This window comes from Phoca vitulina, unplaced genomic scaffold (assembly GCF_004348235.1).
Source record: "Phoca vitulina isolate PV1807 unplaced genomic scaffold, GSC_HSeal_1.0 scaffold91, whole genome shotgun sequence".
NCBI classification, from domain to species: domain Eukaryota; kingdom Metazoa; phylum Chordata; class Mammalia; order Carnivora; family Phocidae; genus Phoca; species Phoca vitulina.
This window is the reverse complement of record NW_022589794.1, coordinates 2,729,091-2,756,997: the sequence shown is the minus strand read 5'-3', so window position 1 is coordinate 2,756,997 and position 27,907 is coordinate 2,729,091. Positions and strand designations below refer to the sequence as shown.

General features: G+C 64.7%; 1 protein-coding gene across 1 annotated transcript in view; it reads right to left on the bottom strand.

Annotated features, from left to right (window-relative positions):
• Positions 1 to 27,907, bottom strand: part of FBRSL1 (fibrosin like 1) — an 81,529-nt gene that overhangs the window by 1,655 nt on the left and 51,967 nt on the right. The window contains exons 6-19 of the mRNA XM_032396336.1: positions 12,378 to 12,423; positions 9,506 to 9,824; positions 9,201 to 9,421; positions 8,373 to 8,533; positions 7,280 to 7,330; positions 6,993 to 7,088; positions 6,375 to 6,443; positions 6,212 to 6,241; positions 5,946 to 6,017; positions 4,669 to 4,801; positions 2,487 to 2,564; positions 2,191 to 2,274; positions 1,778 to 1,976; positions 37 to 794 (exon numbers count right to left, since the gene is read on the bottom strand). Of these exons, the coding sequence (XP_032252227.1) occupies positions 37 to 794; positions 1,778 to 1,976; positions 2,191 to 2,274; positions 2,487 to 2,564; positions 4,669 to 4,801; positions 5,946 to 6,017; positions 6,212 to 6,241; positions 6,375 to 6,443; positions 6,993 to 7,088; positions 7,280 to 7,330; positions 8,373 to 8,533; positions 9,201 to 9,421; positions 9,506 to 9,824; positions 12,378 to 12,423 (2,317 nt within the window). The remainder of the gene's footprint in view (positions 1 to 36; positions 795 to 1,777; positions 1,977 to 2,190; positions 2,275 to 2,486; positions 2,565 to 4,668; positions 4,802 to 5,945; positions 6,018 to 6,211; positions 6,242 to 6,374; positions 6,444 to 6,992; positions 7,089 to 7,279; positions 7,331 to 8,372; positions 8,534 to 9,200; positions 9,422 to 9,505; positions 9,825 to 12,377; positions 12,424 to 27,907) is intronic.

Below are 27,907 nucleotides of genomic sequence, written 5' to 3'. Positions count from 1 at the left end.
GCGCCAGGAGCCCGTTGTGCAGCGCGGCGGCGGCGGGCCCGAGGCGCGGGTAGTGCAGGGCGCCCAGCGCGGGCAGGAGCGCGGCGCCGTCCAGGTGCGCGGCGGCGGCGGCGGGCAGGTGCGGGGCGGCGCCCAGGTGCGCGGCCCGCGCGCGCTCCAGCTCCTCGCGGCGCGCCTCCCGCAGGCGCTCCGGGCTGTAGTCGTGCGGCTCGCGGTCGCGGTAGGGGCGCTCGGGGGGCTCGAAGAGGGCGGCGGGGCCCGGGGCGGGGGCGGCGGCGGGCAGGGCGCGCCGGGGCAGCTCCAGGCCGCGGTAGGCGTCGCGCAGGGGCTCCCACGTGAAGCCCAGGCGCTCGCGGGCCGCCGGGCTGGGCCCGAGCTGCAGGGGCGCAGGGGGCGCGCGCGGGCGCTCGGGCGCTGGGTGCAGGCCGGCCCCTGGGGGCTCGGGCGCGTCGCCGTCTTCCCTGCGCTCCTCCTTGACCTTGACGTCGCCCTGGGGCCGCTCGGCCGGCGCCTCGGGCGGCTTCCCCGGCTCTCGGCCCAGGAGGCCCGCCAGGCGGAGGCTGTCGCCCAGAACCGCCTTGCTGTAGGGAGATGGCGGGCGCGCGGCCAGCTTGGCGCCGTCCTCCTTGGCCGGAGAGCGGCTCTCCTTGACGCGGGGCTCGGCCTCGCGCTCAGCAGGGACCCCGGGCCCGCACGGTTCGCTCTGGCCGCGCAGCAGGAGGCTGCTGGCTGGGTGGCCCATGGGGGCTGCGGGCGAGGCCCGGCTCAGCAGGCGCGTCTTCTCCAGGAGGTCCCTGGGAGCGACAAGGCAGACACCCTCACTCAGCCTAGTGGCAGGAGGGGCTTCGTGGAACAGGGTGCCCGGAAGCAAGCTGTTTGCCACCAAGTTCCCACTTGTATGACCTCAAGGTCCTTGGGGAGGTATGTGTGTGTTGGGGGGGTCCCACACCCTCACAAGGCCCCACAATACCCCACGTCTCCCCTCCCCTCGACAAACAACTTGGAAACCAGCTTTGCAGCAGGACCCCAGAGCTCCCCCCACAGACCCAAGCCGCTGCGCCCCTGAGGCAGGACAGACCCTCAGTGAGGAACCTGGGCCCCAAGTTCACTCTGGGGATGGGACCCTGGAGTCCTGCATTGGTTCTGGCCTACCATAGCTCCCCTTCATGAGGCTCCACGGCCCTGTGCCTCTAAGCCCTTTGCCCCGAGTCTGGGGGCAGGGATGAGGGCTCGGCCCCCAGGGCCTTGGCAGGGTACCCCCGACAGGAGGGGCGAGGCTGGGAGCCCTCCTCTGCTCCTGTCCACTCCACCAACCAGCCACAACTCAACCACCTCAGGTTCCAGACTCTGCTGCCGACTCTGGAATAGGACTCCCACCTCCCCTGCCCCAGCCCAGCCCTGCTGCCCCAGGGCAGCCCGCTCAGCCCCACCCTCCCAGCCCGGGGACTCGCCCACAGGTGCCCCTCCCAGACCTGGCCCCACCTAGGAGATGCCGATGCTCTACTCCCTGCGAATGCGAGCTCCCTGCAGAGGCCCCGCTGTGGTCAGTGAGCCGACCTTCCCTGCTGCTGCCTCCAGGGGTGGACCTGCCCTCTGCACGGCTCCTGCCCAAATCCTGCTCCATCAGGGGTTCTCCACGGGGGCCCTCTCTCTACTGGGCTTTCCCAGCCCCGAGGGTACAGCAAGGGGGATGTCCACGCAGAGCTTGGATTGGCCCACACCCAGAGTTCCGCAAAGCCAGCTGGGGCCCACAAGAGCTGAGGGGGGCGCCACTCACCTCTCCTCCCTGCCCTTGTCCGGCTCTCGGTCGTGGTTGGTCAGGGCTGAGACCCGATCGGGGTCCACGGGCTTAGGCCATGGGGGTGGTGTGGGAAAGGAGGGTGGTGCCCGGTGCAGTCGGTTCCAGGCCTCGTGGGGGCTGGGCAGGCCATGCAGCACAGAGCTCTCCTTGGGGGCAAAGATGCCGCTGCCCTGAGCTGGAGAAGGGTGGGAATGTGAGGCCAGGACAGCTTCCCTGCCCCCACCGAGGGTGCCCTGTGGAACCGCAGGGCTGCTGGGGAGAAGCACACCATTCCTGCATCCCAGGGAGGTGGCCAGAGGGTAACAGTCGGGGTCTAGCCCAAACCCACACCAGGAGCCCGAGCGTGCGTGCATGCGGGTGAGCAGAGAGCAAGCTCGGTGGTCACTCACTCAGTGCGTGGCTCCCCAGGCCTCCGAAGGCGCTGCTGCCCAGGCTCCCCAGGCCCCCGAAGGTGCCCGGCCTGCTGAAAGGGTCTGTGGGGACAACCTTGGCTCAGTGTTCTGCGTGGCTCATGCCAGGGCTCCCACCTGACTCCCCTCCTGTGACACCAGAGCATGGCAGGTGCTCCTATAGTCTGAGGCATGTCCTGTTTCTTGGGGTCACCTCCCCACCCACCTGCATCCTCCCCCAGCCCTGAGGGCTGCAGAGGGCCAGCCAGCCTCCAGGGAGCAGACAGTGCACTTACCTGTCAGGTGACCGGTGGTCAGGAAGCTGCTGGGATGGGCTGAGGGTCCGAATGGGTTGGTGGTGGGATGGGCAGCACCTGTGGGGGCAGGTGGACGGGGGCCTCCTGTTTGTGGGTCATTCCCAGGGTGGGGACACCCCAACTTCCTCTGGGGACACGTCTATACCTCCCACTGGAAGCTCATGAGGGAAGAGGGGAGAGAGGCGATGGCAGCAGGGGCCCCAGAGGAGAAGGTGCCGAGAGCTGCCGAGGCTGTCCTGAAGACGCCCCAGGGCTTCCAGCTAGAAGCTAAGAAGCAGTGTCCTACTGGATACACCTGCTTCTGCGATGTCCCCCAGCCACACCCCACGGGGGTCACCACGTGGTCAGCTCCACCACTCGCCGGCGGGCCCGCCCTGCCCCTGCTGGAGCCCGGCCCGCAGCACCTCCAGGGCGGCTGAGTGGGCCCTGAGAAGGGGCTGCTGGTCTGGGGGGGCTGGCCCTGCCGCTACACGCGCCCTTGGTTCAGGAGGGCGGATTCCCGGCGCAGACCAGGATGGGGCCACACTGGTCTCTGCAGCGTCCCCCAGCTTGGGGGACACCTGCTTGCTGGGGTGCTGCTGGCAAGCCCCTCCACTGCACACACGCAGTTTCTCATCTCCGGGAGCTCCCCACCAGAAAGCTAGCCGCTCTCCTGAGTCGCTCACAGGACATCAAACTGGAAATTAGGAAATAAACAGCCTGCCGTGGCGCTAGTGAAGATGTGTACCCGCGTGCGTGGGGGGATGTGTTGCTCTAAGAGCACACGCAGGGAGCAAAAGCCAACGAGCCGACAGGCAGGCGTCCAGCTCGGGAGCTGGGAAGGGCGGCAGCACAGACACGGGGGGAGAGACACCCAACCCCAGACCGGGGCAGAGCCCCGCCGCAGGACACAACGCCCGACAGGCAGGGCAGGCCGCTGGCGCCCGTGAGCCTGGGGCCCGGTCTGGGGGGCGTGCTCTGGGCGTGTGGACGGCACAGCAGGGCTGCGCTGAGGGTGGGCGGGGAGTCCAGGCTCCACACGGCAGAGGAAGCCTAGGCCCACTGCCTGGGCCCCACAATGAACGCACGTCCTGCGGACTCCACGGACTGAAGCCCAGATGGGAGGACCTCTGCTTTCTGAGGGCCACCCCTCTGTCCGGAGGCCAGCCTGGGTGCCCTTGTCCACACCCAGCACCCCAGCCTGCTGACCGCATGTCCGGGTGGGAGGTGGCTGCAGGTGGAGGTGAGCGTGCATGAAGATGGAGCAGGGCAGTCAGGGAAGGCTGAGAAGGCGGTGCCCGCAGGGCCCTGACCGCTGGGGAGGGGAGGAGCAGACCCCTCCAGAGGTGGGCCGTGCACAGCTGTGTGGGGTGCTCACACTGCGGGCCCAGACGGCCGGCCTCGGAAGCACCTGCGTGTGAGGCTGGGAACTCGGGGCTCAGGTTCTCCCCTTTCTTGGACAGCAGCGCCTCGTGAACCTGACTCACTTGTGCTAACACTGGTTCACGCGGAGCGCCTGCTTCTCTTCTGGGAGTCTGTGGTTTGGGTGTGTGCGGGCAGAGGAGCTGCGTGACCCGCCCCCAGTAAGAGCCCTGGGCGCTGGGTCTGTGAGCGTCCCGGCGCCACGGCACTTGGCGCGCATCGTCTCGGTTCCTTGCCGAGGAAATGGGATGCGTCCTGGGCCTCCACAGGCCAGCCCTCAGCAGTCCTGCGCCCGGCTTCCCGCTGATCTCACCCCACGCGCCTTTCCCCTTTGCTCATTCTGCTGCATCCCTTCCCTGGGACGCATCTTAGCTGTGGGGGTGACCTATGCTGAGTCCTGGAAGGGCTCCCCATGATCCTCGAACCTGGGGGCAACCCGGGGACCCCAGCCTGGCAAGACTGTGCCAGGGCAGGCACATGGATTCTCGGGGGCTGTGCCAAAACCCTTCCTGGGAGATGGGCAGGCCGGGCGCAGGGGAGGACTCCCCCCCAACCCCTGCCTTGGGTGGGGACGGGGGGGACAGCAGAAGCGGAAGCTCCAGGGCAGAGGGGGCACCTGGGGAGGGTACCACACACGGTGGCACGGAGGCGGGGGATGCCAGGGGGTGCCCCAGTGCATCTGGAGTTGTCCTGCTGGAGCGCCAGCCCAGGGAACAGGCCGGACCTCCCCTTTCCTTGCACTCTGGACAGGGTGCCTTACCAGAGCCAGAGAAGAGGGGCCGGGCCAGGTCCTGCGGGTAGTGGAATCCGGCAAACACGCCCGGGGCAGGGGGTCTGCTGGACAAGTCCAGCTTGGCGCCCACCTCCAGCTTGTGGGGGTCCAGCTGCATCTGCTGAGAGGGACAGAGCACGTGCAGGGCCCGGCCGTCCTGCCAGGTGCTGTGGGTCATCCCACCTGCTGTGGTGGGAACGGGCCCTCATCCTGGCCCAGGAGAGCCACGTGCTGCCAGGACGCGTGACGGACACAGGGGTGTCTCGTGCCTTCTGGGGCCTCTGAGAGCGGTGTTTACACTAAAGCACTCAGTTCAGACATTACATTTTCACTGGTAATACTTTACCTGTGGTAAGATTTTGTGAAACTGAGTTGAAAGAGTGGATTCCTATACCTGTCGTTTTAAACATGCTTAGAAGCTTCCAGTGACTGGATTTGGCATCGCTATTAGCACTTAAGTTTATTAAATAAGACAAACAAGGCTGTGGCTCTGCTGTGATGGCCCCATGAGGCTAAGCGGCCGGGCCGAGCGCTCGCTGGTGCTGCCCACCTCTGGCGCCCTGTCCCGGCAGTGGGGGTCTCTGGCCCACAGGGGCTGCCCCCGGGGCTACGCCCGAACATTTGTGGAGTGCGACAGCGCTTTGTCCTAAGACCCTGTGGCCTTCTCGCAGTGCACGTTGGCGGGATCATTTCTGACAGCCGTGCACGGCGGTGCGTGTGACCAGAGATAGCAGCAGGGGGTGTCAGGACCCTTCTGGGTCGGGGGGCTGGGCCCCTGGCTGCCCCCGTTCTGGTCCGGGTGACCAGACCGCCTCTGCCCACCCTTCCCTGGCATCCCCAGCCCGTGGTGCGTCCCCAGAGCACCCGTGGCTGCCTCTTCCTCAATGTCATCTGGGTAACGGCCAGGGTGGCCACCTGGCCCCACCCTGCCCCCTTCAGTGTCCCCCGTTCACTGCTGAGCACCCAGGCACACACAGCAGGGGCTCAATAAGTGCTTGGAGGAAAGGTCAGGGGACAGAATCGAAGGTCACGTGGATGGCTCAAATGATGCTGGTGGGAACGGCACAGGTCAGCTCATCCCAAACCCCTGCCTGGGGGCATCCTGGGTGACCCCTACCACCCGGCCTCCTCCCCAGCCCTGCCCCGTGTGCCCACATGACGGGCACACGGTGAATGTCCGAGGATCTCAGACGCGGCCCCGAAGGCGTGCATCAGGACACCATCTGACACGCCGGCCCGGCCGGCAGGACAGGTGACCGGCTCACCTTTATCTTCTGCTGATGGTGGTAGATCTGCCAGGCGATCTGCACGTGTACGGCACACCACTTCCCAGGTTTCTGTGACAGGGCGGGCCACACACTCAGCCGCACAGTGGGGCTTCTTCCTTCTGCCGCCCTCAGCACCCCCAGATTCCCGTTGTCGTGGGCACCCCTGGGGCCATCCGGGAGGCACCCAGAGTCCTCCTCAGCCACGACCCTCCCTCCCAAGGGCACAGGCACACACACACACAGACACGTGCCTGCACACTCACCCTGACCGTGGTCCGGTATGGGTCGGACACCTGTCACAACGGAGAAGGAGGTGTTAGGTCCAGGCTCGGGGGGGGGGCCATGCCCTGCCACCATCGCCACAAGGGGGACTGGGCTGGCTGGGGTGACCCCAGGGAGGGGAGGATGGGCAGTGCAGCCACCTACCCCGGGGCCTTTCTGGAGAAGGGTGTGAACAGCACTGGCCCGGCCTGTTACCTCGATTGGGTTTGAAGTCTGGAGGGAGAGAACAGGATGTGACAGAGCTGCAGAGCCCGCGCCCCTGCACACCGCCACCCGGGGGGGCCTGGCTTCCCACATCCTCAGTCCAAAGGTTTCTGCCAAGGTGGGAAGGGGCTCTTGACAAGGACATGCCTGGCTTAGGGGGCTGAGGCAGCCCTGCTCTGGGGAAGGTGAGAGGAGCAAGCCCAGTCCTCTCCCAGGCCTCCTGCGACATGGACGGCCCCGTGCTGGCCACCCCACATAGACCTCCCCTCTGCCCTGATGCTCCCCACGCCAACCTCGAGCACTCCCAGCTGAGGAATGATGCGTGAAGCCTGACTCCCGTTGTTCCCTGGTGCCCCCCCTGCCGCTGCCTAGGCTGGGGGTCCTGTGAGGCCCCGCAGGGAGTACGTGAGCCCCGGCCCCCTCGTGCCGTGGGGCTGCACAACCACATCCCACCCGGCATGGCTGGCTCACACCAACACCAGGACTGCAACACACACAACTGCATGGCGGGGGCTCCCATGTGCCCTGAACCCCGTCCACCCCAGGAGCAGCTGGTACCTTGGGCTGAAAAGCACCCTGTAGGGACCCAAAGGGGCCTGGGTGTGGGAGCAGGGTGGGCAGTCCGGGGATGGCAGAAGAGAAGGACGGGAAAAACTGCAAGAGAAAGAGGGGGAGCGTTCCAGGGCCCCGGCTGGGAGCATGGACATCCTGGGTGGGGACGCTGGGCCTGGCCCCCTGCTCTACATGGAAGGGAACCTGACAAGGCTCTGGGCAGGCGGAGCCCCACCCTTTACCCGCGACCTCTAGCCCACCGGCCAGCCCGGTGACCACAGAGGGACACTCACGTTGGAATGTCGGAAGTAGGGGCTGTCCAGCTTGGGTGCGTACTTATCAAACTGGAAGGAAAGAAGCGGAGAGTGAGGTCTCCCGAGCCTGCCCACACCCTCCACTGGGCCCAGCACCCACGCCCCCGCTGGGCCAGGCGGAGGCCCAGACGGCTGTCCTGCTTCCGGCAGCTGGTGGTCTGCAGCCAGCCGTCCCCTGGGCTCCCTAGGACACTGGCCCAATGCCCTGAACTGGCCCCTTGGGGCCCAGCTCTCAGACTGGGAGGGGCCCCTCCCTGTTCTAACGGTCCCACTGCGGGAGGTGCAGAGTGGCCCATCTGCACCATCCGACTGTACTGGCTGAGGCCCATGATGGGGGGCATGGAGCCCAGGGCTGGTGGTCAAGCAGTGACATGTACCTAGGAGCCCCGCGACCTGGCCCTTCACAGACTAAAGCCTGGGGACAATGGACTCTGCCCCACACAGCGGCTGGCTCCAGAGACGAGGGCCCAGGACCCAGGGCCCACCGGAGGGAGTCCGGGTCCCCCCGCCCTCTTGGTCCTCAGTCTCCAGACCTGCTGGCCTGCTGCTGACCGAGACGCTGAAAACCCCGTGTGGGTACGGCTGGCCCAAGGGCCGTGCCGCCCGAGTGTGGACGTGGGGCACCCGCCCAAGCCCACAACAGGGAACCTCACGCCAGGACCCGGAGGAGGACCAGACGGGGCGGCCCCGGCCGCGTGCGTGCGGAGAGCGTCTGCGTGTGCCTGCTGTGTGTCCCGCCGCCCGGGCCGCCCCCCGCCCACCCGCACGGGGGGCCTACGCACCGGCGGGGGTGCGGCGGGCGGCAGGAGCGGCGTCGGGGGCAGCCCCGCGGGGAAGGGGGCAAATGTGTGTTGGTGCTGGTGTGTGTGCTGGTGTGTGTGTTGGTGCTGGTGGAACTCCGCCCGCAGCAGAGCCCCCGGGCCCAGGGGGGCGCCGGGCCGCTCAGCGCTCTGGACCAGAAAACGCGCGTTCAGCTCTTGCCTGAGCAGCTCGTGATCTACAAGAGAAAAAGAGAGAGAGACGGAGAGGCACGTCGGCCGCGGGCTCCGGGCGGGGCGAGGCGGATAGTCACCTGGCACTGGTTTCGGCAGGCCAAGCCGTGGTGGCCGCTCGCTAGGTGCGGGCCCCAGGGTGGAGGTAAGAGAGGTGCCTGTGACCAAGTACCAATCAGAATCCCCGAATGAGGCTGGCAATACATGATTGGCTGGCTGAATGAGATCAACAGGCTGGCATCTAAAGGCAAGAGAGAACACCGTGAGCCCCCGGTGCCCCCCAAGCCGGCCACAGGGGAGCCCTGCCCACCCCCCAGCCCCCCAGCCCAGCGTCCTGGTCCCATCCCAGGGCACCGAGCTGCCCGGACCTGCAGTGGGCTGCTCAGGATTTTACAAAGAACGTGGAGACGAGACCCCTGGGAGAAATCTTCAATGACCTGATATTTGGCCTTGAAGGGACACCTGCCAGAACCAAGCAGGAGGGAGAGGCCAGGCTGCTGCGGTTCACCTGGAGACCCCCTACTCCAGGACTCAGCTCTGCGTGCCCCGTCGTCCCAGACCCACTAAGGATGAGGGACTGCAAGGGTCACAGCAGGCCCTGGAAGCCTTTGTTGGCCCAGCAACGGAGCCGCTCCAGGCGCCCCTCCCCTTGACTAGGCCTGGCAAGGGCTCAGGGTGGGGCAGCGGATGCGTCTGTTTCCGTGCGCACAGCCCAGGCCGACACCGGGCAGTGGGACCCCTCGGGAAAGGCAGCCTGCGGGGGCCAGCCCCTGGGGTCCGGGAGCGGGTGCGGGAGGCTCGGCCTCAGGAGCCCGCAGCCCGTCCCCGCGGAGACAAGTCCCTCCCACCTGCCCGGAGGTGAGGGTCGGAGTGCGGGCGCGGCGACCCCGGCCCCAGCCAGCACCTACCGGCAGGGTGTCCTGGGATGACCAGGCTGTTGGCCGGCAGCGCCGGGGGCGGGGGCAGTGTCGGGGGGGCGGCGAACATGGCCGCCGCGTGGTGCTGGTGCTGGGCCTGCGAGCGGAGCGCCAAGTGTGAGGTAGACAGGTGGGGGCCCGGCCCGAGAGGCGACAGGGACGCGTGCTTCGCGAGCCCGAGGCTGGCGCTGCTACCGGCGCCGCTGCTCCTGCTGCGGGGGGCGGGGCTCAGTGCCTGGGGGCGGGGCGTCCGCGCGGCCCCGCCCCCGTCCCGCGCAGGCCCCTCCCCTCCCCACCTGAGGCTGTGCGGGCCGTTGTGCGCAGCCTGGCCTTGGCCCGCGAAGGCGCCCAGGGGCAGAGGCACGTGCGTCGGGAGCGGGGCGCGGGGCTGTGGGGGCGCGGGCGGCGGCTGCGGGGTGAGGCGGGGCAGGGCGGGGGCTTCCTTCTTGACCGGCGGGCTGGCCGGGGCGCCTGGCGCGGGATCGGCGGGGGGCGCGGGGCTGCGCACCGTGGGCAGGAAGGGCGGCTCGGCGCTCAACTCGCGGCTGCGCTCCAGGCCCGAGACTTTGGGCGGCGCCCCGGCCTTGGCCTCGGCCTCCTCGCCCAGCGTGGGGCCTGCGGAGAGAGGGCCGGAGTGAGCTGGGCCTGACTCAGGGACAGTGGCAGCGAGGTCACAGCCAGGGCTGAGCCCCCCACCCCCCAGTCCACAGGGGCCAGGGCTGGGGCCCCTGCTGGGGCCGGGGAAGAGGGCTGCCGGCCCAGAGAGCCCGCAGTTTCCGGAAGGGAGGCAAAGTGCGGTGCACGCTTGGCCCAAGCAGGGCATTGGTCCGAACCTGATGCCCGCATGGGCAGGCCCTTCCTGCCACTGTGCAACACGCGCGCTAGTGGCCTGCGTTCTTTTCGAAACCACCCAGGTGACCCATGGCCTGAGCCCTCTTTGGGCCCATGAGCCGGGAGGCCTCCAGAGGACTGGCCTCGCTGGGACCTGGTGGGAAGAAGTTGCTGCCCCCCCCCCCCCCCCCGCCCCCAGAACTGCCGCGGTCCAGGTCATCTCCCACCCTCGCCACACCCACTGTCCAGGCAGATCCAGCCGAGACTGCTCCCCTTGGAGCTGTGTGTGTGTTCATGACCTTGACCTCCTGCCTACTCATTCCAAACCCGCCTTTCCAAGCAGTGTCTCAGGTCACGTGCCCAGAGGTCAGGCGGGTCAGGAATCCCCAAAGCAGGCTAGGCAGAGGGTGCGTGTCCAGCCACAGGAGGCTTTGTCTGGAGCGGACCGCGGCCCAGTTTCCTAGGAGTGGGAATCCAGGTTCCTGATTGCGGTCACCCCATTTGGGCTGTGGGCAGATTTCACGTCCTCCTGGGGCCCCTGTGGGCACTTGCCACGCTGAGTGGGGCAGAGAGGCTGCAGCTGCAAGGCCGTGGGACCCAGGCCGGCAGCGAGACCCAGAGGACTCTTCTGAACCTCTGGGACGTCTCCTCCCCTGGCAGAAACCGGTGGCAGCAGGAAATGGCTCCTTCTGCCTCCTCTTGGGTGACACCTCCTGCTTTAACCAGCAGCCCGCATGTTTGCTCAGGGCCAGAACTGGGGAGGAGGCCACCGCCACCAGCACCACCACTGCCACGAGAACGGGGACTGAGGCCTGATGGCTCATGGCGCCATCTCTACCCACCCGCTCACAGCTGCCAAGGGCTGCCGGCCTGGCACTCTGACCTCTCTCTCCATCTTTGTGCCACCCCTTGCAAAGTAAGCACAGCCATGAGGACGGAAAGAGGCAGGTGTGGGCTGGGCAGAGCTGGTGTGCGGCCAGTGCCCTGGCCCTCCTGCAGCCCCTCCCCCACTGGGGAGGCATGAGCACTATGGGTGGTCACCCCTGCTATGAGCCTCCCTGGGCACTGCAGAACGCTGACTGGTTGCCCGAGCTCTGCCTCCGCACGTGCGTGAGTGGACCTGGCAGTGGGCTGAACTGTGCCAAAAAGCCCTGTCCAAACTGTGGTCCTTAGCACCTGTGAATGTGACCTATTTTGGAAAAAGGGTCTTTGCAGATGTCATCAAGCTAAGAATATTGAGATGACACCAGTCTGGAACAAGGTGGGCCCTAGACCCAGTGATGGGCGTCCTTCTGAGACAAAAGGAGGAGGCCACGGGAGGTGGGAAGGACACCCAGGAGGAAGAGGAGGGAAGGAACCTCCCTTAGAGTTTCTGGAGTGTGGCCTTGCCAACACCTTCATTTCAGACTTCTGGTCTCCGGACCGTTGAGAGGGTAAGTGTCCGTCCATTTTGTGATTATTTGTTGAAAAGGACACAGTTCTGTGTTACACTCTGTGTGAAATTCTTTCCCGAGACCAGTCTGGCATCCCCTACCCTGACTCTGGCATGTGTAGGCTTTGCAGAAATGCTTTGATCTGAGGACGAGGCTTCTCCACCTGAAGCACGGGGAGACCATGCCCTGCTCCCAGGCCAGCAGGACCGGTCACCGTGGGCCCCCACCTGTCTGTGCTGCAAGGCTGTTGCGTCCAGTCCCATCTGGACAGAGCCTTCCAAGCAGGCCCCTTCTCTGTGCTGGGTCCAGTGACCCTGGCAGACTGGGTGACAATGGCCTCTCCTGGCCTTGGATGCTAGGGAACTCACTCTCTAGAGCAGTGCAGGCCAGGAGAGCTTCCTGGCACCATGTGCCTGTGCTACCGTGTGGGGGCGACCGGCCAGGGGGTGGGGCTGCTGTGCAGGGATCTAGTCCCTTCATGGCAATGTTAGCCATGTACGCAGTGGTGGCCCTGGCAGCCAGGGGTGCCTCAGCAGGTGCCAAACCACGAGCTGCCAGTTGTCCCCAGAGCACCTGACCCCATGAGCCTCGGGAAGGTCTAGGAACATGCCTTGCTAACAGTTCTGGGGAGGGGCAGGAACCCCACTTTGGGAACCACTGCTCCAGTGCTGGCCCTGCTCCTGACCTCTGCTTTCCTTGTAGCTTTTGCTGGGGGGGCGGGCTGTAAATCACAGCACGTAACTCCTGCCTCAGGCTCTGCATCCAGAACCCGACCCATGATAGAGCCTAACCTGGAGCCCACTCTCTTGCCCCAAAAGGCCCACTGTCCCTTCCCATGATGACTTCTGGGATGTGTCCTGTCCTTTCCTAGAGGCGAGGAGGTGAGGCCAAGGAACATGCTTACCTTTATCGGCTGCTGGGGCAAAGAGCTTCTCGGAGCCCACAGATGCCTGGAAGACAGAGAGGAGGGTCAGAAACAGAGGGGATGAAGGGCCTGGGGGTGAACTTGGCTCTTACCCTGCCCCCAGGACACAGGTCTGGGCAGGTTTTGTGCATATGAGGTCTGCCCGGCCTGGCAGAACGTGTCCTCCTGTGTCCACAGCTGCCACCCAGGAGGGTGACCATGCCCAGGCCTGGTGCAAGCACGTGGGCACACAGGTCACTCAACCCAAGATCAGGGACTCGAGGATGCTCAGCAGAGACGTGGGGGTTCAGTGTGGCCCTGCCAGTGGGGGGCTGGCACTTGGGAACTCAGGTACGTCTTGGCAGGGCCAGCCCCAGGAACCCGAGGACTCCGCTGGGCCTGGTGCCGGAGGATGGAGCAGAGCTTGGAACTGAATAGGCTGCAGGATAGCACCCACCACACTTTGGTCCAAGTCACAGGTCTGGGGAACCACGGCTGTGACGAGGCACTGAGTGTCCAGAGCAGAGCATCCTGCTCCAAGTGGTTTCTGATGGACCTCACCTCTCAGCCTCTCTCCTGGGGGGACGCCTACATGCACACAAGATGGCGCAATGTCAGGGTGAGGACGTGGCCCTGCGTGCAGGACTCTGCCACAGCTCACAGGAAGGAGCTCTGTAAGACTGCCCTTTTCTTGCTAGTTGATTTTTTTAAAGATTTTAAGTAATCTCTACAGCCAACGGAGGACTTGAACTCACAACCCCGAGATCAAGAGTCGTACGCTCCACCAACCGAGCCAACCAGGCGCCCCACTAGTTGACTTTTTTAAAAACAGCTTCACTGAGCTATTAATTCACATGCCATACAATTCACCTGTCAAAGGTGTACAATTCAGTGGTTTTAGTGTCTTTGCAGCTGTGAGCAACTGTCACCTCAGTCAGGCTTAGGACATTTTCATCACCCCAAAATGAAACTGTGAGTTCTTCAGCCATCGCCCCAGCCCTCACATCCCTGGCCCCAGGACCACTGCCTCTCATGTGTGCAGAGGCCCTATGCTGGACTTCCTGGTGGAAAGCAGTCAGTGGTTGCTGCTGGGCGGGTGGCGGGGGGGGGGGGGGGGGGGGGGAACGACCGGGCACCAAAGAGCATGGGGGCTCAGCCTGTGAGGCGGCCACTATCAAAGCCAGACAGCAGCAGGTGCTGGCTAGGATGCAGAGAAGCTGGGACTCTCGAGCACTGTTGGCAGGAAGGTAAAAGGTGCAGCCACTGTGGACAGCGGTCCAGAAGGTCCTCACAAGGTTGAACGTGGAAATACGTGATATAGCAATCCCACTCCTGGATACACACTCCCCAAAACTGAAAGCAGAGTCCCCAACAAATATTTGTATGCTAATAGGCACAGAAGTATTATTTACAGTAGCCAAGAAGTGGGAGTGGCCAAGTGTCCATCAGCAGGTGTATGGAAGAACAAAATGGTCCATACATGCAATGGATACCACTCAGCCTTAAAAAGAAATCCTGACACCTGCTGCTATCTGGATGGACCTTGAGGACACGGTGCTGAGAGAAAGAGGCCAGAATCAGAAGGACAAACATTGGAGGATCCCACTTATCTGAGGACTCAGATTCATACAGAGTAGAAGTGGCGCCAGGGGCTGGGGCGGGGGAGCCAGGGTTTAGTAGGGACAGTGTCGGTTTTCCAGGTGGAGTCCGGGGGTGGACGGAGGTGGACAGAGGCGGCGGCTGCAAAACAGTGTGAATTTGCTTACTGCTTGTTCACTGTGTGCTCAGAAATGGTTAAGATGGTAAGTTTTGTTATGTGTATCTTACCATGATAAATACAAAATTAAGAGAAAATACAAGGGAGCTTTCCGGGGTGATGAAAGTGTTCTCTATCTGACGGGGCGGCGGAAACGTAGTTGTATGCATCTGTCAGATGCATTACGCTGCACACTTGGAACAGGAGCATCTTACTGCATGTAAGTTACAGTGCAGGAGTCCTTTAAGATGCGCTCCTGACCCAGGAACAGACTCAGGCCAGACACAGCTCGTCGGTGGGGAAGTGAACGGTGTGTGATGGGAGCTGGCTGCTAGGAAAAGGGGAAGCTGCTTCCCAATCAGAATAATTCCAGACTGATCGGTGATGTAAATATGAGAAACAGAACCATAAATACAAGAGAAAGCCTGTCGCTGCAATACTTTGCGATCACCCTGGAACGGGGTTAGCTTTTTCTAATCCTGTCCCCAAAACCGGGACCAGGAAGAAAAGAAGGTGGTAATGCAGACCCCAGCCCCCAGCCCAGTGCCCCAGGAACCGGGCCGGAAGGGAGGCTGTGGCTCCTCATGCCCCGCGATCTCCAAACGCTCAAGGAGGCCCGGGGGAAGGGCCCCTGACAGGTGAACAAGACCCACAGTGGGTCTCCGATGCAGGAAGCTCCAGGCGAGGGAGGTGGGTACACAGACTCCACCTTCCCGGTGTCTGACTGAGCATGGGCAGCGGTGCATGGAGGGGTCCTTCCTGCCTGGCCTGCCAGACCGTGTGTGACCTCCTCACCTGGTACCAGCCGGGCAGGACACGCTGCACTCCCACGCAGGGGTGCCACGGCCATGACCTCTTCTCTCCCAAGTTTGTTTCCGGTACATTCTACATGGTGAGCAGTGGCTGTGAGAGTCCCTGGATTATCACCTCACCCCTAGGAGTCCCCATGGGGTGTCCACCTGAGCTGGGGGTCTGCAGGGGCTGGGGGGACAGGCTGTCAGCCCTGGTGGGGGAGGGGGGTGCTGCAGCCCAGCGTCTGGCTCCAGACATGGCCAGCAGCGCCTGTCCCCGTCTGCCCCTCAGGGCCAGGCCCCTGGTCTGTTTGTCTGCAAAGTGACCAGGAGGACAGCTCACGCGAGTTTGCTCTATGGCAGTCACGCGAGTTTGCTCTATGGCAGCCCCAGATCTGCCAGGAGCGATGACCACTGCACCCCCACGCTGTACCCCTGCCTGATGGCACAGGGGTCACCCACCCTCCCAGGGCCCGTCCAGAGACCCCAGGACCACACGGCAGCGCCCGAGTGACAGCTCTGTTGTTCTCATTACCTGGGCTCGTTAACATACCCACAGATGAATTCTCCACAAAGCCAAGAGTCTCTTTTAAATCCACATCAGAACAGGTCACCCCCCAACTCAAGCAATCCAGTGTCTTCCCAGTGCCCCCAACTGCAATCTGTCCCCGATCCTACCAGACTCTGTGAGGCCCACCTCCCCCACAGCCCCCGGCACCAGGGCACAGGTCTGAAGGTCTTTTCTTGCTTGGCTGCCTCTCAGCTGCCCTGGACGTGCGTGGGCACTGCCACCGATGAGAGGGCCGTGTGCCAGCCGTCTCCTCTGATGACGCGGCCCCTTAAGGTCTTCATCATCTGCCGCGCTCACAGGCCCTCTGGGCCAAAGGGACGGTGCTAACTGCGCAAGCAGCCTCAAGGGTCCCCAGCTCAGCGCCACGGCCAGGGGCTCCTTATCTCTCCGCAGAGCACATGAACGAGCTCAAGGCCCCGCCACCCCAGCTGCCATTACCATCCAGGAGTCTGGGCTGGGAAAGGGAAGCTGGGGGGGGGGCCCCCACGCCCCAACCCCGTTCGAGCCCCCTGTTCTGACACAGCCATTCCTGTCGGAACAAGGCGGTATCAGAAAGGAACGCGGAGAGGCAGCACTGAGAAAATTCGTGTGTTCTGTGGGGAACGACTCCTCTTGGTCCCAGCCTGGGGGGAAGGGGGAGCAAGTTCACCTAAGGCCGCGCTGGTTCAGTTCAAGGCCTGGGGCTTGAGTAGGGGCCAGGAGGTGGCGCCCCAGACACTTGGAAATTCTAGGGGAACAGTGGAGGGGCTGGGGAGGGGGTGCCTTCCCCACCACTGCCCACCCTGGATGCCTGCCTGGCAAAGGCAGGAGGGAAGGCACTCTCCCAGGTCCATCCAGTCCCCACCACCCCCAGTGCCACAGAGGGCCCAAGTTAAAGTTTGCTTGGGGAAGTTGAAGGACCTGAGTCCCTGCAGGGGTCCTGGGAAGGGACCCGGGCAGGTTCCTGGACCACAATGAGAGGCCTGGACATCTGGCCAGGCGCAGCCATGCCCACCTGGGAAGGCTCTGAACAGACGGGCAGGCACCCTCAGACCGCTGCGGGGCCGCGCCCGCGTGCCAGCCCCTTTCCCCGGGCACGAAAAGAGACGCTCCTGCTAGAGCTCGCGCAGCAGTCCCTCCGCTCCTTCCATTCCAGGGGGAGGGGTCTGGAGCTGGCCAGCAGACCCAACGGGGGTGGGCAGCCCCAGTGCAGCCACCAGACCTGTGCAAATAACTCCCCGAAGACCATCTATGGGATGTGACCCAGGCAGCCACATCGTCTCTACACCTGGCGCTGAGCCAGCGTGCGGGCGGAAGAAAGGGGTCACTCCGGGAGAAAATACAGGTGGGAGGTGCCCGGGCTGCAGGTTCACGGCCTCGGTGGAGGGGGCACGCCCGGTAGGGAGAGTGTCACGGCCGGCACTAACTCCCCTAGGGTGCACAATCCGGCGGCGGGCCGAGGTCACAGCGCGCTTTGTCTTCGAGGACCCGACCCGCGGGGCAGCCTCCGCTCAGACACGCGGCACAGCCTCCGCCGGCCGCGCCCCGCCCCAGACAAAGAACTCTAACTCCGGGCAGGTGAGCGCGGAGGGCGCCGGGAACCGGGGTGGCCGAGCCCCCGCCGGGGCGCAGACAAAAGCGCGCGTCCCCCACGACGCCCGGCCCGCCTCCGCCAAGGGCCCCCCCAGTGCCCTGGCCAAGGCCCGGGACCCTCTGCAGGGATGCACCCCCGCCCGCCGGCCGCCACGTGGGCCGCGGGGGCGCAGCCGGAGAGACACGGGGTCTCCGCGCGCCTGGCTCCCGGGAGAGACGGGGTGGGCAGAGCGCCGGGGGCCTCTCCTGAGCCCCGCTCCTCTGGAGGGGGCGGTTGCTCTCGTCCCCGGCCCCCGAAGTCCCGAATCCCTCCCCGGAGCCACCAGCGCGCACTCACCGCGCGGGCGCCCCGGGTGTGACGGGCTCTGCAGGCAATTGCCGCTAGTCCTCGGGCCGGGGCCGGAGCCGGGCGGCATGGACGCGGGCGGCGGAGCGCGGGCCCCCGCCACCTTTGCCCGTCGAGGTGGCCCCTCTCCCCGCGCGCCCTGCCTAGCCGGAGCCCGGGCCGGGGACGCGCATGCGGGCCGCGCCGGCTCGGCGCGCTCTGGGCGGTTTTCGGGGCGCGCTGGGCCCCCGGCGCCGTCGGGCGCGGCGAGGGCCGGAGAAAGCGGCGGCGGCGGCGGCGGCGGGCGCACTGCTGGCGGGCGCGCAGGCGGCGGCGAGAACGCGGGCGGGCGGGGCGGGGGCGGGGCGCGGGTAGGCCCGACTAATCCAGCCCCGAGGCGCGGATCTGCCCGCGCGGGGCCGCAGGCCGGTCGGAACCTGGATGCTCCCTCTCCGCCACGAGGTCAGCGCTCGCAGCGCCCGCTGTGCTGAGCTCTTTATGGGCCCGACCCCCTCCGACTCGCAACAAGTTATGCACGGCTCCTAAGCCCAGTTTATAGAGGGGGAAACTGAGTCCCCGAGCGGCGAGGAAAGATGACAGAGCTCGCACGTCCGTACGATGTAAGCCCCGCCCTCCCTGGGGCTCGGTTTCACCACCTGCGAAACGCGAATGCAGAGTGGGGAACGGTCCAGTTACTGGAAGCGCAAACGGGTACTGCGGGGCACGCACCGCTCGGCGGGCGAAAGCCCACTGCAGATCCGGGCGAACCACCGCCCCTTGCAAACGCCTTCATGTGCGGACACCGAGCCAGGCGCACCGGCACCCTCCATTCCAGAGCGCACAGGCGGGGTACAGCTTCCTATCATGAAACGCGCTGTGAGGCAATCCACGCAGAACACACGCTCGGGGGGCACCAGGAGGTCAGCTCTGGTGGGGCGTCCAGGGACCCCTGGCTTAGAAGCCCAGGTCAGAACCTGCAAACACCTGCCCCAGGCTGCGAGAATCAGTGGCCGGGTCCACACTGGGGAGCGCGCTGCGTAGCCGTTCCCAGAGACCCATGGTTGCGAGCTCCAGGATCCTGTGCGCTGGCTAAATACACACGAATGGACACATTTGCATAGGACCCAGCTCATCTCCAAGGGTCCAGAAGAAACGGCTAGCAGCGCCACTCGCGGTGGGGACCTGAAGTCCTTTTGTTCTGCTTGAATTATGTACCAAATACACGTATTCCCTTCTCCTGCCACATTAACGCCGTGCCCCCAGGTCCTGCTGCTGCCTGCCATAAAAACAGCAAACACTAGCTGCGTGTCACACGTCACGCTATATGCCCTGTAACTGTGAAATCGCTGGGCCCTCATGCCTGCATCCTCTGAGGACACCCCGTCACCCCCACTGTACTGACGAGAAAACAAACGGAGGTAGAGACCCGAGGTGACCCGTCCGGGGTCATGCAGCTGGTCTGTGGCAGAGCTGGGACGTGAACCCCAGCAGGACTGTGGCTTCTGTGGGCTTAGCCAAGACATGCTGGGAAAATCGGGGGCTGGGGAAGAGTCTCTGCCTCACAGGGGGGTGTCTGTGGGCCTCCTCAGCGGCCACACCGCACCCCACAGGGTTATGAGCTCCTGCACACAGCCCTGGCTTCAAGGCCTCTGGCAGCAAAGGGGAAAGATGTTCATGCAGTGGGGTGTCCCGGCAGCCTAAGAGCTCTGAACGATGTCATGCCCTCGTCCCAGGAGTCTGAGTAGTTACCCTACACGGCAGAGTGGAATTAAGGGTGCTAACCAGCTGACCTTACTATGGGCAGATGATGGGGGGCAGTGTAATCACAGTCCTTACCAGTGGAAGGACATGGGAAGATGCCACTCTGCTGGCTGTGGACACAGGAAGGGCCAGGAGCTAGGAATGTGGGCGTCTTTGGGAGCTGGAGGAGGCAGGGAAGGGGGACAAGCCTGGCCCCACCCTGACTTAAGCCCGTGGAAACCAGAACACCAGAATTGTGAGATAACCATCTGTGTTGTCTGCAGCCGCCAGTTTGCGGAAGTTGGCCACGGCGGCCACAGAACCCCCACGTCTGTAGCCAGGACTCCGATGAGGGGATGGAGTGCAGAAAGACCAGCCCTTGGGGCATGACAGGCTGCCCCCCAGCATGTCGGCGCACAAATGCCCAGCAGCAGGCCTGGGTCCCGCTTACAGCCTCATGCAAGCCCCTGGCAAACACAGCGGGAGTCAGGCCAGACACGTACAAATGGGGTGGGAGTACAGCAGTTGGACGGGCAAGGTGATCGTGTGCTGCTCTGAGCGGCAGTCAGGGAGGCCCTTCCAACCGGGGCCTCTGCGCAGACCAGGCTGAGGGGATCTCTGGGGAAGAGCCCTTCTTGGACGGCTAACAGCCAGTGCAAAGGTCCTGAGGCAGGAGCAACCTGGCAGGAACTCGAGGGCGCTTGGGTATTTGTGTTGAGCAAGAGGATGTGGCTCCAGGTTTAGGCAGGAGAGAAACTCTTTAAGACCCTCTCTGTAGGATCCACCATAAGGCTGGGGTGGGGGGTGGGGAGCAATGGGCCTAGCTGGGAGCTGCTGGGATAAGCCAGGCGGCATAGTGGGGGGCCTCTCATGTGATGGAGATGGGGCTGTTCCAGTAGAGTGGCAGGTGGCTGTGGTTACAGGAGCTGGGAGCTCTGCAGGGGGAGGTCGGCCAGGGGCCAGCATGGGGCCCTGCTGTCCCTCTTGTCCACCATGGGCTTGACGCTGAGGCCTAGAGGGGCCTGCAGGGAAGGAGCAGGGGGAGGGGATGACAGGGGACACGGGCCCTGGTGGAGTCGCAGCTCTGTCATTTCTTCGTGACCCTGGGCAGGTCCCACCCTCCCGGGGGCAGACGTACACCAAGTCGGGTACTCCTCACTAACTGAGCTCTGAATCCTCAGGGCCCCCCAGGGGTGCGTTCTACTGTCGTGCCTCTTACAGAGGAGAGACCCAGGCTGGTGGCCAGGCTGCACCCACTCTCCCCCAGCTGGCTAGAGACCCTACCCCTGGCAGAGCCAGTGGGGGTGGGGATAGCAGGTGGGGGCCGAGTGCTTCTGCTGGGCCAGTCTAAGCACCGGCGGGAGGCACCTGCAGACGTGCCGTCCAAGGGGGAGCAGCCCCAGCCCAGCCACGTCACCGAGTGCCACCCGCCCACCGCAGCCCCAGACCCCAAGGGAAGCCTGTCTTCATGTCAAGCATGGTCCCCAAGGCCACCGTGAGGCACTGACAGTCCTCGAGACAGCACCTCTGAGCTGGGCACTGCGTCCCCGTCCAGCTGGGGGAACCCAGGGCAGGCCTGTCCGTGTTGAGAAAGGCAGGCAGCTGTGACATGGAAGATCTGAGAAGGTGCGAAATCCGGAAGGGAACAGAGGGGCAGACAAAGAGGAGGAGGAAGGCAGCGGCCAGGGAGCACAGGGGCTTCCCAGGGAAACACACACTCAACAGAGAATGTTGTACCTCTGTCTGTCATCCCAGGCAGCACCAGGGGAGGTGCCTGCCCCCTCCCCCAGGCTGCCTCTCTGGGGGTAAGTAGAGGCAGAGTCTGCAGGTGAGGAAGGCCTGCGGGCCGTGAGAGGAACACCTGCTGAGACCAAGGTCAGGGCCCTGTGGGAGTGTGGCTGGGGCTCTCAGGGAGGGGGCCGGGGTGCTGGGCCTGAGTGCCCTCCCATCCCTCACCGCCCAGCATGGACCCTGCTCCTGGCCTTGGTTCTCCTGGCCGTGGTGGGAGTGTGGCCTCGCACGGAAGGTCCCCACGGGGGTGGCCTGGCGGGCTCAGCTGAGGCCAAGGTGTGGCGGCAGGGTTCAGGGAGGGCCCTCGCTAACCGGCACCCAGTGTTGGGAGGGAAGCGAAGCCAGAAAGACCCACAGACCCCACTAATGGGCTGACAGAGTGGAATCAGACCCCGCTCAAACGGCCAGCGCTGCCTCCTCACCGACCGGGAAATGCTAATTCAGTTCGGAGCGGTCTAGATGCTGCCGAAGACGTGGATTTCACAGACTCAAGGAAACCCTGCGGCAAGCCTTGGAGGGAGGGTCCGGCGGCACCGGGAGAGCAGTTCTAGGACGCCGAGCTGGGCTAGAGGGCTCTGAAGGCCGCCGGCCCCAGGGGAGGAGGCCCCAGGCCATCTGCCTTCCTCAATGCCGTGACCGTGGCAGCCATGTGGCTCGTGCCGTCCAGGAGGTGGACACGAGCAGGACGGCACAGCCTGACGCACTGGCTGAGTGGTGGCCCCAGAAGACATGTCCTCCCGGAACCTCAGAATGTGACCATATGTGGGATTAGGGTCTCTGCAGGGGTGACGAACATAAGGATCTCAGGTCGCCTGATTTTGGCTCATGTCATGATCTCTGCGCCCAGCTCTGCGCTGGGTGTGGAGCCTGTCTGGGATTCTCTCTCCCCCTCCCTCTCGCAAAAGAAAGACAGAGAGAGGGAGAGGGAGAGAGACAAGGATCTTGAAATCATCCTAGATCAGAGTGGCCCTGAACCCAAGGACTCTGTCCCTCTAGGAGGAGTCACAGAGAAGCCACATGACAATGGCAGAGACGGGGGATGCAGCCACAAGCCAGGGACACCTGGACGAGGCGGACGAGGCAGGAAGGACCCTCCCCTCGAGGCCCCAGAACCACGGCGGAATACGTTCCTGTTGTGTAAGCGGTCTGACCTGCGCTGGAGTCCAGTGAGGCAGGGCAGGCCCCCTGCCAGCCCGTCCCCGGGGGGTGAGGTGTCCTCAGCTGGAGTCCGAAGCAGAAGCCATGAGCCCACTGGCTTCCTGGGGACAGGGCTGAGGGGTGCCCGTGAGTGTGCAAGTGTGCACACAGAGTGTCTGTCCGTGTAACGCACTGTGTGGTGTGAACGCACGCGTGTGCGGGCGGGAAGGCATGTCTCCCTAAGGCTCCCGCGGTGGCCCAGTGCTCTTATGGAGGTGGCGGGCAGGCCTGGCTCTTCAGCCCTTCCCCTCTGGGGATGGGGAAGGGGTGGGGTGGGGCTGAGTGGGACAGTCACCCCAGGTCCTGCGGGGGGACCCCCAAGGGGCGGAAGCCTGTGGTGGGGCCAGGGTGGCTGTGGGGGCTCAGACCACCTGAGGCTGTGGCACTGAGCTGGTGGAGCAGGGAGGGAGGTGGGCACCCAGGAGTTGGGAGGGGTGTCTCGACCCCCCACGGACCCCTGCCCCACCCACCCCTCTTGTCTTCAGGCCCTCACTGCATCCGAGAGCATCTGGCCTGCTTATGTGTGTGCTCAGCCTACACCTGGCCCTGAAACACCCTGGGGTTCCCACCGTGCCCCCACCTGCCCTGGAGGTAAGGACCACCCACCCACAAGCCTTCACCAGGCCTGGAAGCCCCCAGCCCAGCGAGGCCTATGAGGTCTGCTGGGCAGGGGGGGTCTGAGGGGCTGTGACCCCTCCAGGCACAGGGGGAGTAGCCCAACAGACAGACGGCCTCTCTGTAAGCCCCCCACCCCAGTCAGGCATGGGGGCTGCTCAGCTAGCTCTGGAAGGGACAGACAGCCCCCGATCTGGGGTGTCACTGAGCTGGAAAGGGGCAGTCAGTCCTGCCCTGCACACAGGCCGTGACCCCAGCACCTCTGCTTCCTGCTGAACACAGCACCCCCCGGCCCCGACTTCCTCTCCCTGCGGAGCGTCTACATGTGCCCCGGCCGGCTCCAGCTGGGGCTGTGAGCACTCACGGAGGCAAGGCCATGCGAACATGCTCTCGAGGGGGAGGCGGAGGCTGGCCCAGATCAGTGGGGCCCCGAGGCGGCCCGCGGCGGCAGGATCCCAGCACGGGGGAAACCCATCGTCCCCTCCCGCCTGCCGTCCCCAGGCTCCGTTTCACTCAGGCTCCTGTGAGGTGACTGTTGGTCACCTGGTCTCTCTCACCTCCCTCACCCTGACCTGCTTCCTCTGGGCCCCTGGTCCTAGAAAGCACTGTCCACCGTGTGCCATGGCCTGAGACCCAGACATTATCCCCCTGCCACAGCAGGAGAACAGTGGTCCCCACGACATCCATGTCCGAATCCTCAGAACCTGAGAATATGTCCATCACCCTAAGGGGCCCAGGGATTTACAGTTATGGTGAAGGAGCTGGTGAGGAGGTGGTGAGCCTGGAGGGCCCCAGTGGACCCAATGTGACCGTAAGTGTCCCTACAAGAGGGAGGAGGAGAGTCGGGGTCAGAGCCCAGGAAGCTGGAAAGGTAAGCAACTGTGTTCTCCCTGGAGCCTCCCGAAGGAACCAGCGAGGCTGACACCTTGATTTGGGCCCCGTGACACGCATTTCAGACTCGTGACCTCCAGAACTATAAAACTTGAACTGTTTTAAGCCACCGAGTTTGTGACAATTTATCACAGTAGGTGCTAATCCCCCCCCCTGCACCCCGTCTGCTGGGATGCCACGGCCCGGGGAGCCGTGCTCGGAACAGGATGCAGGGCAGCTGCCACCCTGGAGGGTTATCGGGGGCCAGGTGAGCTGATGGTCCTCACTGGGACCCACCTGCCACACCCAGCGCCTATCTGGACCCTCGGCATGCAACGGTCCGAGGCCCTGCCTTGGACAGACCCGTGGGAAGACACTCTCCGGGCTCAGCATCCCTAGGCCAAAGCGCATGGCTCAGAGGGTGGCTGGCTTCACTGCCCCCACACGCCCACGAGGCTTTCCCTGCGCCTGGCCTGTACCTCTCTAAGGAGCTCCCTGCACCATCGTCCCCACAGCAACTGACCTGCAGAGGCAGGACATCGGGTGAGGGGACAGGAGAGCCTCCCACAGACTTCTGAGCAGGTGTTCCCAGGAGTGGGTCCAGGAGAGACACGTGGGGGAAGCCCACTGAGCAGGGAGCTCCTGCAGGGATGGGGTGCAGGGCACGTCCTCAGAAGGCCCCAGCCTCCTAGGACACACACTGGGCGCTGCCCTGGCATCAGCCCTCCTTGACCCCGGATCCTACATGGTCCAGCAACTGAAGGGTTACGGGCTGGAGGGCAGGGAGCTCCAGCCCTGGGCTGCCGTGTGGTCTGCTGTCCCTCTCCTTGCAGGTCCCAGGGATCTAGGAGGTGGACCTCTCATTTCAGAGAGAAAACAGGTGCAGGGAGGACCCCAGTCAGGCATCGGGGAGCCTGGGCCTGAGTGTGTATCCACTGTAGGGACACGACACAGACGGGGCAAGGCTGGCCCGGGGAGGAGCGACTGCCCACTCACCTCATTTCAGGCAGCCCAAACCTGCTTCCTAGGGTCCAGATGCTCATCCAGTGGCTGGCGTTCTCGCCTCCACCCCAGACCACAGGCCCCCCCAGGACCCCCATTTAGCAGAGAGGAAAGTGAAGTCCAGAGGGTATGGGCCGGCCGTGGAAGTGTGCTGGTGCCCTCGGGGGACCCCGGCCCCTCCCGGCTGGCCAGCTGCCTGCCGGCCCCGTTCCTTGTCCTGCTGCTCGGGAGCCGGCAGAGGCCCAGCGCTGGGGGTTCGTCCTCGCAGGGGATCTGACGGACGGGCCGGCCAGACCCACATCCCTTGAGAGAGCACAGTGGCCACGGGCAGCGAGCAGGAGGACTAGCCCACCAGCCACCTGGTCGGGCCACTGGGGCAGATGGCGGCCAGTCCAGGCCCAGGAGGCTGCCTAACGAGCCCCACACAATCTTTCACCCCATATTTTCCCAATAAAAAAGCAGTTAGACACCAACCACAGCCTTGTGGAGGGGCCATCTGGCTGCCTGGCTCCTGAGGCTTCCGGCAGCACGCCTGCTTCCCCACCAGCAGCCGGCGCCCAGCGCAGGGCTGGGGGTGGGCGGGCCAGGCTGGGGGGCCTGCAGAGCCAGCACGGGGCGCCCACGGGTGGAGCCTGCTCTTTCATGAGGGGCAGCGACAGAGGTCTTCCTGTCTGTCTGTCTGTCTACACACCAGCCTCCAGGGCGGCTGCAGGGTAGACAGAGGCTCTGCTGGTCTCCGTGTGCCCATGTCCTGGATGTGGACCGTCCCCGGTGTGTCAGAGCCCAAGGCCAGTGGGCGAGGGGTGGGTGGGCCGGCAGGAGCCTATAGACACTGCAGGGCCATCTGACCTCAGACCCTAGCAGGTCTGGGAGGAGCACACTGGCTGGAAGAGAGGGGGCCTGGGTCTTCCTGCTGCCCTGTCCGGGCGGAGGCCTCCCTGGGGACGGCCTGCCTCCCACAATTTCCCCAGCGCCCAGACCCAGGGCCCTGAGCTGCCCACCCTGCATGTCCAGCTGCCTCACCACAGGTCCAGAGCAGCCCTGCTGTCTCCAGCCCACTGCGCAGCCAGGAGCGGGGCAAGGGGAGCTCCTTCCACCTCTGTGTAGCACACGGGTGCCCCAGGGCTGAGTGAGGGTCTGGGAGGCACCCTACAGCTGGGCCCCAGGAGAGGGCATGCTGCGGGGGGATGGGCCCCAGGGGAGGGTGTGCTGTGGGGGGACGGGCCCCAGGTGAGGGCATGCTGCAGGGGGATGGTGGCCGGGCCCCAGGGGAGGGCATGCTGTGGGGGGACGGGCCCCAGGGGAGGGCGTGCTGCGGGGGGACGGGCCCCAGGGGAGGGCATGCTGTGGGGGGATGGTGGCCAGGCCCCAGGGGAGGGCATGCTGCGGGGGGATGCCTCTTTCTCCCATTCCCATGTTCTTCTAGCTCTATAAAATCAGGGCTTTTGCCATCCTGCAAACACTGTGGAGACATGTGGCCTTCCTCCCCTGAGCAGATCCTTCTGGAAGGGGCAAAAGACCTCACCTGGCTGTATCCCTGGAGAAAGGCGGTGGGGAGCTGCAGAGGGCAGAGGCTCCTGGGAGGGGGCCGGCCCCATGGCAGGTCAGTTGGACTGGGGTGGGGGAGGACAGGAAGGCTGGCGGCTCTGGATGAGCGGGCACTGCACCCCTTGGAGCTGCACCTGCTTCCTGATGGGCTGGGAGGAAGCCCTGGAACCCAGCCTGGCTAGAGGGAGGCAGAAGGAACTCAGGTCTCTCTTGCTGTCCAACCTCACACGGTGTGTAATTAGTGTCCCCATGCAGCCCGGAGGGACAGGGACCTCTTGGGACAGCGGTTCCCCACTGCACTTGGAACAAACCTGAGCTTCCTGCTATGGTTTACATAATGTGGCCTCTCTGACCTCATGCTCTCTCCCTCTGCTCTGGCCCCCATGGGACATTTTGCACCAACGTTCTCCCTGGCTCGCCGCACAGGTGATCACTCACTCTGCATGAGCAGTGGTGTGGGGAGGTGAGATGCAGATGGGGTGGCTGGTGCTACAGCTGCCTTCATGGACCAAGGGGGTGGGGGGGCAGCCACATACCAAGGACGGCCAAGCAGAGACAGGAGCCTGATGACCACGCACAGGCCGTGCCAGCCTGGAGGGCCCACAGCTGGGCTTCTCGGTGAGAAATACAAACCCTCTATTAAGCCACTGCTAACTCCAGTTTCCACTACAGCAGTCAAACGCAGGTTCTAACCAGCGTGGGGCCACGTGGCCGAGAGCTGGCGTCTGTCCTTGGACGGCAGGACTGAGGGCTGGGAGTTGGCTGTGCGGGCAGTATGGGTCTCTGCATCTGGCGGGGGCAGACTTGTGAGCAGATGAGCAGAGAAGCTGTGTGTGCCCAGATGAGAGGTACGGAGGACCGGGGGGAGGGCGGGGGGCGGGGGGGGGGCAGCCCAGGCAGCCACGCAGAGCCTGGTGCGGCACCATGACCCAGCCAGTGCTGACCAGGCACGACCCATCGGTGGTGGTTGGCAAATTATCCGGCAGGGAGCCCTTGCCCCAGGCAGCCTCTCCGGGAAGCCCTGACACCTCCCCACAATCACGCAGCTTTGGGGCTCAGCCCGAGTGCCCACCTGGCCAGCCCATGCTGACCCATGGTCAATTGCATGGGGTCTCAGCCTGGCCTCTGGCCTCCATCCCAAGCCGCCCAGAGATACACCCCAGTGTCACAGAAGACCTAGGCACTCGTGGGAGGGCAAACCTGGGTGAGCAGGGAGGAGGCCTGTGCCCCTTCCTGGCTCTCCAGCACAGGGGCTTTCTGGAGCACCTTCCGGCTCTATCCACCCACAAACGGGAGCTGCCTGTGGCTTACTCACTCCGTTTTAACTGACTCAGAGCCCACTGTGGCTCAGAAGATGTGTCTCCATCTCCTGTGGAACAGGTGGGGACACTGGGGCGTGGAGGCGGTTCTGCTTTCTCCTCTGGCCCTGGCCTCACTGAAGCTGTGGATGGGGGTGGCCTGGCCTCCCACCTGCCCTGAGATGGAGCTGGGCTACCCCATCACCCACGCAGACCGCTCACTGTGGCCACGGCTGGGGCCCAGCACACAGGTATGGGGAAGGCTGACTCTGGCCACTGCCTTCCTTCCCAGGACCCACAGCCACAAGCCCCAGTGGCAGCCTGAAGGGGGGTCTGGGCCAAGTGGCTGCGCCTGGCACAGCAGAGGAGTGAGCCCCAACAGAGACCCTAGCCAGTCCCTCCGGGCAGGGGGTTCTGGGACTCAGACTCTGGCCCTCCTAAGAATCCAGGGCAG